Raw genomic sequence first — 16,821 nt, forward strand, 5'->3', positions numbered from 1 at the left:
TCCTTAACAACCGATAGTCAATATCTATGCCACTTCCTTCCTTGGCATGGAATATACTCTTCCAGGTTCTGCAAGGTTAATCCCTTGCACATATAAATATACCCTTTTTGTCTTAGAACACCTGTGTTCATTTTGGTATGTATTTATTACAAGCACTATCATGATGATTGTTGTACATACGCTGGGGTGAGTGTGTCATGATCAAAACATCTTCAAAAGATTTAGCCCTGAAGAACCTCCAAAGCATGTCCAATCGAACAAAGGGTGATGCTCTGTTTCTCAGTCTCGTATGTCCTATGCACAGGATTAACGTCAAAAGGTGAACACCATGCAATGTAGTTATAGGACTATCCTCTCTAGGGACAGCGGTATGAATCTCAAGGATTTCTTCCATGTCTGTCCGATTGAAGTCTCGGCACTCCGGCAGCTTCCCTCATAGTGCTTGAGGGGTTGTCAAAGACCGAGCAGAAATTTCAGTCGTTCGCTTGGGGAGGAAGATCGTGTTGCCTTTCCCACCGGTCGATACCCACCTTTAAACGCTCTCAAGTTCGCGCCTGTACTGCGTGGCCAAGAATGCCACTTCCCTTTATGTGAGGATTTCCAGATTGTCGAGGACCTAATATTGCTCCAAACGTGTGGGAATGTCACACGGCTCTTCATCCCTCCTGATCGACCCTTGTGATCCATCAACTTGGAAAGTATTTGCTCCAGCGTAGAGTCGAGAGGTATAAAGTCTGTATCGTCCTCCAAGGCCGAGCTTTTCAAAGTGGTCAAGGCCACGATTGGCAAGGGAAATTGGGGTTTATCACTTTGGAAAACCTGCTTACTGTCGATGAGACTATGCGAGCGCATAGGAGGCAGAACGGGTAAACCATTCCCAGGGTATCTCGGCTCGCTTGAAGGGTAGTCGGAGCATCTGTCGCTTCGCCCGACGAAGGCACTAAAATTTGCTGCTAAGGTCACGGCACAGAGAGGAATGAAACCGAAAGTCAGGGAGGGGGTTGCAGCCGTGGCCGAATCACCATAGTTCTCGGGGAGAGATTTAAAGGATGCTTTGACACAGAGGGCCCACAAATCGGCATAGAGGCGACAAATGATGTACACGTCGCCATTGACTATTTGAAATTCATCTGGCCGAGGTGTTTCCTGATCAATCAAGGTATATAAAGGATCGATGCAAATGACCAGTGAACCCTCTTGGATCGCCCATCTCTCGTCTAACCCCAGACGGATATCTCTATAGGATTTCAGACGCGTACATAATCCTGGTTTCACCTGACGGTGAGAGATTTGCAATGGCGGTATATTCGGCAAACGCGCTTTAGGGTTTCTGAGCCATGAGGGCCGGGCTTCCATCTCGCTCAAAAGCAAATCTGACCATCTGCCTGGCTCATAGTTCTTCCAATCCCCCTTTACGGGCAGTCAGCGTGACATGATCCCTTTCATAAATCGTAGGAAGACTCACAAGCAAGGGAATCCCCTGATCTGACTCCGACGTGGATGAGTCAAAACTCGCCAGGAGATCTGCATTCGCGGCTTCCACTTCCTGGCATAATCGGTGCTCCTTATCGATAGTCGAAGAGAATGAACCCGATTGCCTACCAATAGTGTCGTATGATAACCTAGACTCACAGAGGTTGCATATTTCCTGGCTACTCAACCGACACATACAGCCGTCAGATGCTGCTAGACCTGAGGTCGGGTCTGTGCTCGACCGCCAAACAGGGGGCCTATGAAAGTAGATCGCATGGCGGCGTCTTCCGGCCACTGAATCCCGGGAGCTTATAATAGATGAGCTATCCATGGAAGCTAGGTGAGTCTGCGAAGATGCGTTCGAGATTGATGAGCAGCTGAAGAAAGCCTCGATGCCCGCATCCGTGAGGCCCGGTATGTCGCTTCCTAAGGCCTCTTCCCATAAACGAGACATTATGATGAGTGTTCCGGTATTGTATGTGACTTGTAGTGTCTTTTGGTTTGTGTCTAAAGAACAAGAAATGCAGGGGTTATGATGCGGACTAAGTAAGCAGAGAGGGGTGGATGGATGGAGAGGCATCATCAACATCATCGAGGTTACATTCGGTAGTATTTATGGGGATGTCCAGGGATGGCTCCTTCCTCTTGGAGCAACGGCTCGATGAGGCCTTGAGGAAGGCGCATTCTGCGGTGCCATCATCGCCAACAAGCCGTTTGTCTGATAAGGCTCTAGATGCCGTAGATGCCGTAGATACCGAGACTTCCCGGCATCCTTATGAGATCACGAACTTGAACTTGTGGAGTTGTGCGGAGAACAAGATTGAAGATCGACGAAGAATTGCCGAACCTCGGGAGTGGCTGACTCAGCGCCGGGGGTTTACTGCGTCGTCCCAACTGCTCAACGGTTGAACCCAGTTGCTCATCAACTCGTCAGCACCTCTAGAAACCCGGTTTAATAGAGAGTCATTCGATAGAACCTCTTCGTTATAACCACTAGAACCGATATCCGAGCCATTCCGACGCCATGGCCACTCCTCGCATAACGCTGTATCTGGACGTCGTCAGTCCGTTCTCATACATTGCATTTCATGTGCTGAGAGTAAGTATCTCATCGTTAGAAATCCTAGGACTCGGAAACATTTACTGGGAAAAACTGACCTGAATGAAGTATTCTCCCGTTTTCGCCCAATGCAATATCACCTATGTTCCCATTTTCCTGGGCGGATTGATGAGCGCCTGTGGCAACACGCCACCCATCAAGATCAAGAGTAAGATGATTTAAACGTCAGGGACGACACAACACGTCGGCTGACATTTCCGCGTGCCATTCTAGACAAGGACTTATGGATTAACAAAGAACGGCTTCGTTGGGCACGCTCATTTTCTGTCCCCATGTCGGAACACATGCCTGAGGGCTTTCCGGTGTTTACCCTGGCGACGCAGCGGGCTCTCTGCGCAATTTCTCAGAGGCGTCCTGCTCAGCTCGTCCCAGCTATTGAGGCGCTCTATCGCGCCTTCTGGGTCGACGGGGTCACTAATATTGGACAGCCGGAGGGATTCGGTCCCGTGCTGGAGAAAGTGCTTGGGCAAGCCGATGCACAGGAGATTCTGCAAACTGTACGAAAGTCCTTGCTCATTCAAATATGGCCTACTGAAACTAACATACGGGAATAGATGAGCCAAGCGGAGATTAAATCGCTTTTGACGTCAAAAACCGATGAAGCATTCAAATCGGGGGCATTCGGTCTTCCCTGGTTCGAATGCACCAATGCTAAGGGTCAAACAGAGGGATTCTGGGGCATCGATCACTTGGGACAGGTGGCCGAGTTTCTGGGCTTGAACCGTAAGGCGGACAGGGGCTTTAGAGCATTGCTGTAAGGACGGCCGTGTCTCGATTCAATGTGTTTTAACTGAGTGGTTCTATTGTCGATCAACAACAATACCAAATACTGCACAACATGAGCCAGCCATGACATGCGGGCATTAATCACGTAAAAAAATAAGTTATCGGCTTTTGGCACTTCGCCTGCGAAGACTTTTGTTTCGGTCTTGAAGAAACTCCACGATCTTTTCCTTCTCCATATTATCAATTCGCTCGATCTCTTCGGCATCCGGCTGGTCATCCGGATCTAGAAAAGACACCGCGTTAAGTCACTGACCACAAATTGGAAAGGGGGACGGAATTAAACGCACCTTGTTCGACATTGTTCGCGGCCTTCCCGCCCGTTGCCACAGACCGGACCTGCTCCCAAACATTCTGCACGGAATCGGAGGTGTAGACTGCGTTGAGCTTGTTCTTCACCTCGCCGACCGACGACCCGGCAATTTGGCCGATGCTGCTTCCGACATTTGACACGGTGCTGGACACGGATGTTGACGCTTGTTGGGAGGAATCGGATCTCTGTTCTGGAGAATGTTCGGGCGTTGTGTCCATGGTGGCTGGTGGGAGGATGCTCGCGTGGTGTTTCTGGCAAGACTTGCCCCTAGAGTGCTATTGAAGCCGTTCTTCAACCGAAAGCGATGAGTATTTATTGATGAAGACGGGGCGATGACATCAAATCCGTGCGATGATATCATGGCATCATTGGTGAAGCAGGGAGTGGGGCGCCATGTTCCACCTCCAGATGAGGATGTGCATCTTCAGGTAAGGCAGCAGGCAGCACCAATCCCAGACCCAGGGATACCGGGTTTAGTTGGTCAACATGCAGGGATTCGTTTGGCGATGGCCACGCGTCGCGGTCGAAATGTTGAGTTGTTTAGTTGCTTAGTTCCGTTGGCCTGGCCTTATCTCAGGCCCGTGACTGGCGGTGGATCCCGTGCCTCTGCCTTACGCCTTACGCCTCCCACAGGGCTGAGACCCATTCAATCAACGCTACCGACTTCGCGTGTCTGCATTTTGCAACTCTCGTGGCTTTTGTCTCTAGGCAATGGGAACTGACAATCAATAGCCTTCAAACAATTCACTCAGCAAAGTGTAGCTAACCAGCCTGCCCGGTTGTTGGACTGGCAGCTGTCTAGCAGTCCAGAACGCTGCTAGAGAGTACAAACAAGACAACATGGTTAATCAAACGAATGGACAACTTACAACCGAAATATGTTTACACTGACAAACTAGCAAAGACAAAGCTCTTTATCTAAAAATGGCAGCCACTGCACTTCTGCTCGTCTATATGGAGGCGGCATTTCCCACCTGCTGGGCGAGAAACAGAAGCACTCAGCCTTTTCGATATCCTCCAGTTCCAACTTCCACTCCAACTTGAGCAGCTCAAAAGTGCATCATCACCACAGCACCTCATCCGACAACATGACTCCCGGGTTTCTGGACCCTTTGGCCGTATTCCGCGACGATCCACAATCCCAGCAATACATCAGGTCCGTCAGGAATTCGGTCGGTGCAGGGTACCTGCTCGTAGGGGAGCCGGCGACGACCGTCATTGAAACCACGTTTGACCTCTCCTTGAAAATCACATACAAATTGGGACACAGGCCGGGGTCCAACACGACACCATCGGATATAGAATCGGTGGAAATGATCCAGGCATCTGGCGGAAGGACCTCGGGACAGCCGCTTCGGCATTATCGCATTTTCTCGGATTACCGGGCACTTTTCATTTGGCGGCGTGCAAATGACATCGGATCTGGCGAAGACAGCAATCTCAAGCCGGAGCAGTTTCTCTCCAGGTACCCTCCCGCCGTACACGACCTCTATGATACGTGGGTGAGGACGTTCCTGCACTATTTCACGGAGCGATTCAACGAGATGCACGAATACCCAGCCAGCGTGTTTCCAACCGTGTTGGAGGAAATAGCATGGTGTGTGGCTGGGTATCTGCTCGCCTGGCGTATTGCGATGGGTGATGGAGTGGGGGGTGTCGAATTCTCAGCAGGCGATTCGACATACTTGCTGGCGCCTGGGAGGGAGAAGAGGGCTACTCTCGAGTTCTTGACCGATCAAGCTAGGCTATTGTCGAGGGGGGAGTTTTCGGGATGAGGCAGACTGTCTTAATTGGAGATGATGCTTTTCTTTTCCTGTTGTCATTGATACTGTAGACAGATGAGTGGTTAGTGTCGCATAAGCATTTGTCTCCATTTAATGCATATCCACCCCTTAAAGCCTACCTAGGTAGTGAAATGGATTCTGGGGAGTATACGCAGTACGCCAAACGTCATTGGATCGTCTCCTCTGTATCAGGTTATTCCGATTTATTCCCAAAGGCTCCTCCTCCTCTCTTCTCCCTGCCACAACACATCACTTGCTTGACCAATGGCTCAACATCGTCATCAACCATCTGTAGAATTCATATTGGGCTTCTCACCGTCGCCGTTCTTAACTTCACACCAGGACCAACGCGCACAGTCACTTCTCAATAGACTTATTCAGAGTTATGGCCTCCAAAAGACTGCACAAAAGGGCTATAAGCCTGCAGTTCTTATCCAGGAAATATTCGAGCGCGTTAAAGCTCGAGAAACATTTCTGAGATTTTTCTTTTCGTATATTTATGATATCTCGGACATGTTTGAGCCAGGGCTTAGCCACCGTCTTGATGGCCCGACTATTGATAGTCCTATAAACGCCGTGACACTCACACTTGACTATCACTGATTATTTGGTGAATTCCAGATATGTTTTGAATCGACAGGAAGACCGCATGAATATAAGATCGATTCGCTGGAGCAGAGCTCTTTCCTACGTGATCCGCTCTTTCCGGTCACTCGCACTCTTACTTTAAGCCCTAGCCGTACAATTGATCCGCCTGACGAAACTCAGCGGTGCGGGTGAATATATTGAGAGAGTTCGTCGGGATATGGAGGAAGTGGATGTTAAGGCTGATGGTTCGACAAACTTGGGATATCTAATGGGGTTACGACTAGATGGCTGGCTGAACACGCTGACCGTGTTCTAGTTATATGGGCGTCGTATATTTCTGTACTTACTCATTAGCACATGCAATATCAGAAATGGCACTGCAAAGGAAGTGAATCCGATACAGGAGTATTTAATTCCGAGTTCGAGGGCAACTACCGTACCTAGTATGTTTTGCGGTACTATGACCACGGATGCTTTAATCGAGCTTGAATAACTCTAATCAAGAAATATCGTAGACCGAATCGTCGGTATCCGACAAAATTGTTCTATTTCATCCGTCCGCTGGACAACGGTCGGTCTCCGGTGCGTCCAAAAGCCGGGCGTTAACTCCGTCCGTCGATCTCCAATTATCTCCGCCGTCTTTACAACTACATCGAGATAGAGATGGAGATGGAGATGGAGATGAACGTCGCCTCCTAATTCTCAATCCCTATAAGTAACCATGTTCTTCTTCATCGTTCATGATCATCATTCCAATCATCCAATTCAATCATTACATCACCAGTGAACCTTATCCACTCAACACTACTACTCTAGCAGTATACCAACTCCAAACCACCAACCAAAATGTCCTTCCCCTACCAGCACTTCCTCCTCATCGGCGCCACCTCCGGCATCGGCGCCGCGATGGCCGACCGCCTCATCGCCAACGGCGCCAAAGTAACAGCCGTCGGACGGCGTCAGGACCGACTGGACGCATTCGTGCAGAAGCACGGCGCCGAGAAGGCCAGCGCCGTCGCCTTCGACATCAGCAAGACCGAGCAGATTGCCGGGTTCGTGGCGGACGTGACGGCGCGGTTTCCCAGCATCGACTGCGTGTTTCTGAACGCCGGACTGCAGCGGCCGTACGACCTCTCGACGCCCGAGGGCTTCGCGCTCGAGAAGTTCCTGTACGAGGTGCAGGTGGATTTCACGAATGTGGTGCTCCTGACGCATGCTTTCTTGCCGTTTTTGAAGAGCAAGGCGGAGAATGGGGGTGTTGGCGGGTTTCTCTTGTGAGTGTTTACGTTCATTCGGGCTGGAAGCGTTGCTGACGGATCTTGCAGTACCGGTACGAACCTTGCCATCGTCCCTGCAGCTCCCATGCCGGCGTATTCTGCCGCAAAGGCCGCGTTGAATGCATTCGTGCTGTGTCTGCGCCACCAGCTGCAGAAGACGAATGTCAAGGTGATTGAGGTGTCGCCGCCTGCTGTTCAGAGTAAGTCATATTCCTCCTCAGTCCAAGTATACATTGGCAGAGAGCATAAACTAAGATTCACTATAGCCGAATTGCACGACTACATGACCCCGGAGGTTGGACGCAACGTGGGCATGCCCTTGGACCAGTTTGTCGACCAGGCTTTTGCCGGTCTGCAGTCGGGCAAGGACCAGGTGGTTGTGGGCAGCATTTTGGCGGAGGACAGATTCCACGAGATTGTGAACAAGCGTCGGGAGGCGTTTGAGGAGCTGGCGGCGATCTTTGATAAGCTTCATTAGACTGGTCGAAGAGGATGCTGTTCTCATGATGTTTGGCGCTGTAATCGAGAGGAGTATAATTAATTCTGAGAGAATGATAATTTAGACCTACTATGAATATTACTGGTGAGAATTAATGGGGCTTACATATAGGCTTCGCCTTTTTTGATTCTTTGTTGGATGTACCGTAGGTTTTCATGCCAGAGAAGCCTGTTAAAAAAGTCTACAAAGGTAGTCAAGTATCTTAAGGTGTGCATGCAATATTCGATAAAAAGACTTACGAGATAAAAAAAAAATGAAAACATGTAGTGATGAAACATCTTTTACACTATTGAATAGCAACTATCTGGTCAACTATGTGGTCATCCCGGTCTTAAAAACAGTCTCCCTCGGGTCAACGACCAATCTCCAACACACAAAGACCAACCAGACATGACAATGTCGGAAGAAAGAAACAAAAAGAAGATCGGCTCACTGTGACCAAGTCTTTGAAGCTGACAAAGACAGCATCATCATTGTCATTCTTTACCAGCCGAGGACTTCGGTTCAGCCGACAGCTCAAAAAGATCGCTCCCGATCGCTTCGTGGTCAAGCGCATGTTGCAACAGATAGTTCAGATGGCGACGAGCTTTCCGCTTGATTTCGAGGGTCTGTTTCTTCAGTCTGCGATCCGTACGGACATTGATGCGAATCTCGCATCCCCATTTCTCAAGCTTCGGCGGTAAAAACCCCGGCCTGGCAAGGGTGTAATCATTCTCTTCGAGGTCACGCAATGCAGCTCGGTATTTGGAGGGGGCATGGTCACCTCGGTATGAGGTGCATGGAAAGTAAATATAGCCTAGTTCGGTGGGTGGAACTTGGCCTCCGAGGTGGAAAATCTTGGATACTACCTTGCAAAATGACGGCATTCTGATGGCGAGTCAATCGTCAAGCCAGAACTGCATTTGCGTTGGCAGCGTTGAGTGGTTGATATTTGCATGTTCGAGGAGCTATTATTTATATCGCTTTTGTGCATGGAATTTCGGTATTGTGTGCAGGGATGTACCTGTATAATAAGGTCGTGAACCGGTACTTTCCATATTGCTTGGCTTTTTGAGAACCATCAAAGAGAGTTTTGTGCGAACAAAAGGTGTCGAGACGGTCCGGATGTTTGTGATTCCTACCGGATCGTTCCTGGAGGTGTTCTTACACCCGCCGAGAAAGGAATCACTCGAAGGGACCCTATATCCGACTCTCGATATGCTCGATTGCTTCTTCCGGTATAGCGTTTAGACTGTCGCGAACAACTAGGTCGATGTGGCGCGCAACTCTCCTAATACATGAATCATTCAGACCCGCAACGTTGATACGGCCGTCAGAAACAAGGTATATGTTGAAATGTGCCGTAAGTTCGTGGCATTGCTGTGGCGTCAAGCGTAAATAGCTACTAGCCGTCAGCGTATATTAGGGGAGATTGAGGATGCTGAATGAATACCTGAACAGGCCCTTCTCATGGAGAATATGGCTCCAATCTCCGGGTGTCTAGTAAATTAGTTGTCGTCCAAGGAGAGGGAGTTCTTTACTTCCTCACCTCCAAAGCGAGAAATGACTCGTAAAGCCGTAGGCGGTTACGTTTCAATCTTGTCCTCATCTGATCGAGCTCCGCAGCCCTATAATTGAATTGTCAGTATTTCCTTTTAGAACAAAAGTTCTAGTCATACCATGCTTGCCGTAATGTCTGGTCCCTCAATATAATATTCACTAGGCGCGCTCCATACGCGGGTGACGAGGAAAACTCCGAACGAATTAATCGTCGAAGCTGGCTGAAGATGCATCCAGCTTTTTCTCGGCTCTTAGTGACGACATGCAATGCCCCGACACGTTCACCATAGAGGCCGAAATTCTTGGAGAACGACTGGCACACTAGCATCTCGAATCCCCGTGCTGCAAACAGCCGAATCGGATAGGCATCCTCATTCTCCCCTTCCCCCAAACCCTGGTAAGCAAAATCAAACATTGGAACATGGTTCCGCCTCTGCATCTCGTCGGCAATAAGTTGCCACTGCGGAGTCGAAAAGTCCGCGCCCGTAGGATTATGGCAGCAGACCTGGAAGATGAAGACGCTGTTTTCAGGCGCCCTTCTGAGTGCAGCCAAACAGCTTTCAATATCCACCTTGCGCAGTGCTTTGTCGTAGTGATTATATTTATCGAGTTGCATCTTCACGAGTTGAAATAAGGGCTCATGGTTTCCCCACGTAGGTGTTCCCACGTATACTTTCTGGCCCGGTGAGGTGGCGACTTTACTCAAGAACAATGCCCCTAGATGAATTGCACCTGTGCCTGCAATCGTTTGCACAGATGCAACCTGGGCCAAGATGTCAGTGAACCTGAATTGTAGGACTCTCCAATAGGTAATTTACTCGTTGTGATTTCAACGGCTCACTGTTAGAGCCAAAGACAAGCTCGGCAGTGTGCGTCAGATATTCTTCAATGCCAGTTGCAGCGGTATACTGAGATGAAATATGAATTAGTCTGAGTTGTGCTATTATATATGCCTTTCAGATGGGATTAGTACATCGTGGTCAGGATCCTCGAGGGCAAGCTTTTCTTTTGCCTAGATTAAAAGGTTAAAACGGTTTTTCAGTCACGGCATCTAGAGCGCAGTCCGAACCATAGTGATGCAGTAGGGTTCGTATATTTGTCCTTGCTCATTTTGGTAGACTCCAATACCCAGATTGACCTTATGAGGGCTGCTGTCACTATCTGCAACCCTCTTGAGCTCCAGCAAGGGGTCAGAGGGTGCCAGTGGGATCTTTTCGAACATATTGTAGCTTTTCGCTTGTGGCGCTGTTGAGAATGACCAAATAGCGATGGAGAACTGTGACTTTAGACGCGACCCATGAGGTCTCTGAAGGTGCATTTATTCAGCCATTATTTAGACTTTATGATACGCTTGCTGGGCCTTCCATGGTTTGAATCAAATGCCTAACGGTGAATACCGGCTCGATCTAGGAGAGCACCCTGCTCAACGTCAGTCTAAACTTTCGACGACAGCCATCAGAACCTTAATCCTAATCCCATACAATCTCCAGCTCAGCCTCTGACATGCTATTAAGCACACTGCCTTGCAATTCTTCGAGGTACGCAAGATCGGATGTCACATCGTATCCTTGGTCGAGGTGGCCGTGCCCAGGAACCCAGCCCACCAAATCGATCAAGATGGCAATAGTACCTTGTAGGACGATGCAAATGACAATCTATTTCAATCCGTGACGAACAGGGCTTTCAAAAACCGGATGTTTCAAGCTGCTCCTGAAGGAACTTGGACAGGGATGAAACTAGATGCCCTTCATTATAGTTTTATCATGCACGTAAGCACTAAATATCAGTAAGGGGGGGGCTGCTTCATCCCGGTGGTAGGGTCCAATCTGGTTCCCCCACCCCATATAGGGCGATCAAGTGCTGACCGGGGCAAGGTGAAGATCTTGGCCTGGTGGAGCAGAGTTGCAGAGGATTCTTGAGGAGGGCAAGTCCCAAACACTGGAATTCGGAATCACGCGCCCGTCAGGTGACCGCAGATCCCTCAGGCCTACCAATTCCCTAGAACGGCATGCCCGAGCGAGGATCCTTTCTCTTCTGTCTTACATCGCGAGTCGCATCCAAGGACCATCCCAGACGCTTGCAACTCAATGCTACAGAAAGATGGGGGCCTAAAAGATGGGGGCATTTTTGCTCTCTGATATAAAAAAGGCCGCAATATTCCGCTGCTGCTGTTAGCCTCTTGAGCAGAAACACCGATCAACAAAACGACGATGAAGGGCCTTTCTGCTGTCATTGCTTTCTCTAGCATCACCGGCTTGACCACCGCTGCAGGCTCGAATGGCTGTGGGAAACCGTTGCCCAAACATCAAAGCGCCGGAGGGGACAGCCATCAAACGCACTTCACGACGTCCGATGGTACTGAGCGCACCTATCTGATTCACATTCCATCCAACTACGACACGAATACCCCAGTCCCCTTGATCTTTTCGTTTCACGGCCGGAGTGGAAACTCGGCGAACCAGGAGGGCCTGTCGCAGTTCAGCAACGAGGATTGGAACCCAAATGGCATCGCGGTGTATCCCCAAGGACTAGATGTATGTCAATCCTTCTCTTCCTCAAAACGACCTTTTCGGTCATTCTAATTCAAAAATCCAGGAACAATGGCAGGGTGATCCGGCCTCTGAAGGAGTGGATGACATCGCGTTCACACTCGAAATGCTCGACCACTTCGAGGACCGGTACTGCATTGACTCGTCTCGCATCTACGCTGCCGGCAAGTCGAACGGTGGCGGATTCACGCATCTCCTAGCATGCGACAGCACTGCGTCCACTCGCATTGCGGCATTCGCACCAGTCGCGGGCGCCTACTACCAGGAGGTCTCCGAAGATGACTGTAATCCGATAACCGTCCCAATCGAATGCAATCCCGGCCGGTCCCCGATCCCGATCATCGAATTCCACGGCTTCGAGGACGAGACGATCCCCTATGCTGGAGGACCCAGACGCGGAGAGTGTCTTCCTTCCGTGCCCCATTTTGTGCGGGAATGGTCCAAACGGGACGGGTTCGGGCTGCACAACAAGACCACCAACTTGTACGATCACCAGGTGCAACGATACGAGTATGCAAGTGGGGATGCCTTTGGCACTGTGACGCATTATCGCATTGGAGGATTGGGACACGACTGGCCAAGTACGGGGCCAAACAGCGACAACCCGGACGGAACGTATCTGGACGCGACGCCGCTGATCATGGACTTTTTCAACCGATGGGCATTGTAATTGGTTATATTGTACGGATATAGCCTTGGTGCAATTATCATAGTAGGTAGTATTAGCATTGCTTTTAGCTAATGTCAAGGAAATTACATTTACCTCAGTAGGCTCATCTCTTGCCAGAACGTGCCCGAAGCTGGATTTGCCTTTTTGAATTTATACGAGACGTTGGAGAATTACCAGGTTAAAATGAAACCCCATTCTGATCAGGAATGAAGCAACACAGACTGCATGCTACGAATCCAATAATTCTATAGTTCGAAGACACCGTAATATAAGGCACTCCCGAAGCGGAATAGTGCCGATGCCCCGCCGCCCCGCCGTTTTTTATCGATTCCGTTCATTTCATTCCAAACCAAACCAAACCATCACTCACTCATTTCTTCATTTCCTTTCATTCCCCCCTTATAGACCAATAAACATAAAAGCAAAAAATGCCTCCCATCCCCGTAACCATCGTCACCGGCTTCCTGGGCTCCGGCAAAACAACCCTCCTCCTAAACCTCATCCCCCAACTCCCGGCAACCTACCGCCTCGCGCTCCTCAAGAACGAATTCGGCGACGTCGCCATCGACTCCCAACTCGCCTCCACGCAATCAATCTCCGGGGTCCGCGAGCTCCTCAACGGCTGCATCTGCTGCAACCTGGTGGGCCAGCTCAGCGACGCACTGGACCAGCTGCGCGCAGAGGTGCAGCCGGACCGCATCGTCATCGAGACCAGCGGCAGCGCGTTCCCCGCCACGCTGGCTATGGAGGTGAATCGGCTGGCGCGCGAGCAGCCGGGGAGTCTGGTGCTGGACGGGGTGATCAGTGTCATCGATGTCGAGAATTGGCAGGGCTACGAGGATACGTCGTATACGGCGAAGTTGCAGGCGCGGTACACGGACCTGATTATTTTGAATAAGTGGGAGAATGTGTCGGAGATGAAGTTTGAGGTGTGTTTGGATCGGTTGGGTGATTTGGAGGTTGAGACGCCGTGCGTGAAGTCGGAGAAGGGGCGCGTGGACAAGGATGTGCTGTTGGGGATTGATGGGGCGTTGTTTGGGAAGGAGGATGGTGTGGTGCATGGTGATCATGCGCATGAGGGGCATGACCATGCCCATGGTCACCAGTCTGAGGTGGAGGTGCTGTCTGTCTCGTTGAAGACTGCGCAGCCCGAGGGGACGGTGGATGTTGCGGCGCTGGAGAAGCTGCTGGGGTCTGCCCCGCGGGATGAGGTCTACCGGATCAAGGGCATACTGCGCTGCTCGACCCAGTCTCCGCCCGCCGAATCGTCGGAGAACCTGGAGGAACGGAAACCAGCGAGCGACCAGGCAGGCGCTACGGCATACTACATTCTCAACTGGGCCTTTGGTCGGTGGACGTTCACGCCGTCGGCGACTGTTGCGGAGGGCGCCGATCCCGCTGCGGTGGCTCGGATAACCTTCATTCTGGCGCGGTGCGAGTCGGCGAAATGGAAGAAGAAGCTGGATGCGGGGGGTCTGGTGCAGGTGGGCGAGGCGAACGAGGGTGCGGAGTTGGTGGTGGAGCGACTGGTATAGATGGAACTTGGATAGATGACGCGGTGCGTGCATCCGCCAGGCCGGGGAAGTTAGAAAGTTGGTCACCGTTGATAGACCGTGGATAGACCGTGGTTTGTACATAGTTAGAGACGAAAGATACCTCCATAGAACACCGAAAGACCATGTGGGTCTAAGCCAAATATTTGGACTATGTCACTCCTCAACTCATTAATGGACTTATTACGACGCAAAGGTAGTTTTTCATGGAGGAAAATTGGGTGGTAGGTTCAATTCAAGCCCGAGATCTAATAATCTATCGGAAGTGACAGAAGGCAAATGGTAGATGCCGAAGTAAGCGCGAGTTACAAAATGACCACAGAAATTCATCGGCAGGCTATTCCAAACACAAACGCAGAACAAGAAAAGTAAAGACAATAAAAATGAAACAGAGAAATCAATCAAGGGTAATGAATGTCAATATTCCAGAAGAGCAGAGGCGCCGGCTTCGCTCGAGATGTAGATCACCTCGTGGTTGTCGGAGAAGCCATTGAAGCGGGTCGCGCTGCATTTGGTGTAGGCGCCCATGTCTTCGAAGTATAGCCAGTCGCCCACATCCAGGAGACCGGGCAGCTCGATGCGCTGGGTGATGACATCGATGCCATCGCAGGTCGGTCCCCAGATAGAGTAGGCGATGCCCTCCGAAGTCGCAGGGTTCGGAGAAGCGGACGGCGAGCTGGCAGCCGAGCCAGACGCGCAGGTCAAGATCTGCGCCACCGGGTGTTGGTGGTCGAAAATGATGTTGGAGAAGTTGCCATAGACGCCGTCGTTGAGATAAATCATGAAAGCGTCGTTGGCAGGGTCTTCCGGGTCACGCACATCGCGGCGAGCGATGACGTTAGCGGCCAGGCTGAACGCACTGGCCACGTAGTAGCGGCCGGGCTCGGCGATGATGCGGATGTTGGGCGGGAAATACATGTCGAGGGCGTCGCCCAAGACACCGGCGAACCGCTCAAAAGTTTCCTGGGTAAATCCACCACCCACGTCCAAGGTGTGCAGCTCGTGGCCCACCTCGGTAGCCTGGTCGAAGACCCATCGAGCATCCTGGACGGCCTTGTAGAACGCAGCCGGGTCCTCAGCCCCCGAACCGACGTGGAAGCTGACGCCCACGACTTTCAGCTCCAGCTCGTGAGCGAGATCAAGAAGCGGTCGCGCCATATCGAGCGACGCACCGAACTTCATGCTCAAGCGGCAGAGACTGGTAGAATCATCGGTGAGGATTCGGAGGTAGAGTTCGGCATCGGGAAAGCACGCCTTGATCTTGTACAGCTCGTCGGCATTGTCAAAAGTCATCTGCTTGACGCCCTGTTGGGCGGCGTAGCGCAGGTAGGACTTGGTCTTGCAGGGTTGCGCGTAAATGATACGGCTGGGATCGATGCCCGTCTGAAGGGCCAGATCGATCTCGGACTTGGACGCACAGTCGAAGCCGTTTCCAAGTTGAGCCATGAGCCGAAGGATTTCCGGGTCCGGGTTGCACTTGACCGCTGCACATGTCGAGTCAGCATATGAAAGAAAAGAGGCAGGCACGGTACAACACAAAGCGCACGCAAGTTGTTTTAGAGTTGGAAAGCTTACCGTAGAATGGCTTGACGCGACCCAAGTTCAGTTTCCACCGCAAATGCTGTCGGTAGACCTCGCCCATATCTGCCACATAGAACGCATCCTCCTCACCAGGACCGCAACGGTCCACATCAACTTCAGCGGCGCGCTTCTTCAGCACGTCCAAGACAAGCTCCTTGGCAGCCAGCCTAGATTGCGAGAGGTCGTCCCCTCCATGATTGCTGACTTGACTAGCCGGATAATTCAGGTAGTCAGGTTTGTCGTACGCAGGTTTAACCATGCATACTGATTCAGCGGGTGAACACGCAGTCGGTGCCATAACCATGTGCGCTGCGACGAAGCACACGGGATAGGACTTTTTTTTAAAGAAAAAAAGAAAGAAAAAAAAAGATAAAGAGTGATCAAGAAGATATACGCGACTGCGTGTTAAGGAGGACGAAAACTTTCGCAACCGAAGTTGACTGGACCAAGCCTCCTAGACCCTTCCTCTTTAAGAGGAAGAACCTTCAGAGAAGTCCTATGCGGCAGCTCAGGGGGCGAGGGAATAAATTGAGAGGGCGTCAAACGGTTAAGAAATGGCGCACCGGACGAACACACGGGAGGCAAGACCAGCAGGAGGTGGAATGTTGTTAAGAGTGTTGCGGGAACGTCGCGGGGAGACAATTTGACGGAAAGAGAGATTGGAGGCTACGGGAGCCGTGGTGAGCTTGGAGAAAAGCCTTTGGAACTGGGGGATTCCAAAGGCCCGACAACTCTGGAACCAAGCGGGAATAAATTGGGCAAATCACCAAAGTGGCCCAAAAATTGAGATCTAGCGACGAGGGAGATGTGCGGTCAGCGAGTTTGAACGACAGGTACGAAAGACCGCGGGTCGACGACAGTATGAGAGATTTAAGGAATTAGGGGGTTGGTGGATGGTGGACGCCGTCTGGTTGCTGAGAGGTGCGTGCAGAGTTTTTTAACGACGGCGAAACGAGTTTAGGGCAAAGGGCTCAGCCATTAGGCAGAAACCGGGGGGGAAGGACAGAGAGAGGGGGGGAAGAAAGTGATACAGGTGAAGCTCGACGGAGAAAAGGAGTCGAGGGACGCAAGGATAGGTGCATGAGGGAAGTG

At 51.0% G+C, this 16,821-nt stretch overlaps 9 protein-coding genes across 9 annotated transcripts; 5 read left to right on the top strand and 4 right to left on the bottom strand.

Annotated features, from left to right (window-relative positions):
• Positions 1-453: 453 nt before the first annotated feature.
• On the bottom strand, positions 454-1,927 carry P170DRAFT_469987 (uncharacterized protein; the record flags this gene model as incomplete). Its single annotated transcript, XM_024852692.1, has 2 exons — positions 454-1,410; positions 1,466-1,927. The coding sequence occupies 2 exons, from the start codon at positions 1,925-1,927 to the stop codon at positions 454-456; spliced, it is 1,419 nt and encodes a 472-aa protein (XP_024709828.1).
• A 471-nt stretch (positions 1,928-2,398) lies between these two features.
• On the top strand, positions 2,399-3,438 carry P170DRAFT_398112 (putative 2-hydroxychromene-2-carboxylate isomerase). The gene is made up of 4 exons (XM_024846211.1): positions 2,399-2,572; positions 2,642-2,741; positions 2,807-3,090; positions 3,148-3,438. Exons 1-4 carry the CDS (start codon positions 2,498-2,500, stop codon positions 3,349-3,351), a joined length of 663 nt encoding a protein of 220 aa, XP_024709829.1. The 5' UTR covers positions 2,399-2,497; the 3' UTR covers positions 3,352-3,438.
• A 39-nt stretch (positions 3,439-3,477) lies between these two features.
• P170DRAFT_421221 (uncharacterized protein) lies at positions 3,478-3,907 on the bottom strand (the record flags this gene model as incomplete). Its single annotated transcript, XM_024847347.1, has 2 exons — positions 3,478-3,602; positions 3,667-3,907. 2 exons carry the CDS (start codon positions 3,905-3,907, stop codon positions 3,478-3,480), a joined length of 366 nt encoding a protein of 121 aa, XP_024709830.1.
• A 439-nt stretch (positions 3,908-4,346) lies between these two features.
• Positions 4,347-5,541, top strand: P170DRAFT_432172 (uncharacterized protein). The gene has a single exon (XM_024848202.1). The coding sequence runs from the start codon at positions 4,778-4,780 to the stop codon at positions 5,462-5,464; it is 687 nt and encodes a 228-aa protein (XP_024709831.1). The 5' UTR covers positions 4,347-4,777; the 3' UTR covers positions 5,465-5,541.
• Positions 5,542-6,777: 1,236 nt separating this feature from the next.
• Positions 6,778-7,834, top strand: P170DRAFT_505277 (oxidoreductase, short-chain dehydrogenase/reductase family). The gene is made up of 3 exons (XM_024854274.1): positions 6,778-7,335; positions 7,387-7,538; positions 7,605-7,834. Exons 1-3 carry the CDS (start codon positions 6,908-6,910, stop codon positions 7,814-7,816), a joined length of 792 nt encoding a protein of 263 aa, XP_024709832.1. The 5' UTR covers positions 6,778-6,907; the 3' UTR covers positions 7,817-7,834.
• Positions 7,835-9,016: 1,182 nt separating this feature from the next.
• On the bottom strand, positions 9,017-10,598 carry P170DRAFT_469993 (aspartate aminotransferase; the record flags this gene model as incomplete). The annotated part of the gene is made up of 7 exons (XM_024852693.1): positions 9,017-9,218; positions 9,270-9,316; positions 9,366-9,444; positions 9,496-10,139; positions 10,195-10,284; positions 10,350-10,388; positions 10,446-10,598. 7 exons carry the CDS (start codon positions 10,596-10,598, stop codon positions 9,017-9,019), a joined length of 1,254 nt encoding a protein of 417 aa, XP_024709833.1.
• An 830-nt stretch (positions 10,599-11,428) lies between these two features.
• P170DRAFT_452280 (alpha/beta hydrolase family esterase) lies at positions 11,429-12,682 on the top strand. The gene is made up of 2 exons (XM_024851253.1): positions 11,429-11,910; positions 11,972-12,682. The coding sequence occupies exons 1-2, from the start codon at positions 11,587-11,589 to the stop codon at positions 12,593-12,595; spliced, it is 948 nt and encodes a 315-aa protein (XP_024709834.1). The 5' UTR covers positions 11,429-11,586; the 3' UTR covers positions 12,596-12,682.
• Positions 12,683-12,958: 276 nt separating this feature from the next.
• Positions 12,959-14,299, top strand: P170DRAFT_432174 (GTP-binding protein). Its single transcript, XM_024848203.1, has one exon. The coding sequence runs from the start codon at positions 13,024-13,026 to the stop codon at positions 14,128-14,130; it is 1,107 nt and encodes a 368-aa protein (XP_024709835.1). The 5' UTR covers positions 12,959-13,023; the 3' UTR covers positions 14,131-14,299.
• A 266-nt stretch (positions 14,300-14,565) lies between these two features.
• On the bottom strand, positions 14,566-16,033 carry P170DRAFT_346083 (type III PLP-dependent enzyme; the record flags this gene model as incomplete). The annotated part of the gene is made up of 2 exons (XM_024843546.1): positions 14,566-15,632; positions 15,724-16,033. 2 exons carry the CDS (start codon positions 16,031-16,033, stop codon positions 14,566-14,568), a joined length of 1,377 nt encoding a protein of 458 aa, XP_024709836.1.
• Positions 16,034-16,821: the final 788 nt, after the last annotated feature.

This window comes from Aspergillus steynii (assembly GCF_002849105.1).
Source record: "Aspergillus steynii IBT 23096 chromosome Unknown P170scaffold_1, whole genome shotgun sequence".
NCBI classification, from domain to species: Eukaryota; Fungi; Ascomycota; class Eurotiomycetes; order Eurotiales; family Aspergillaceae; genus Aspergillus; species Aspergillus steynii.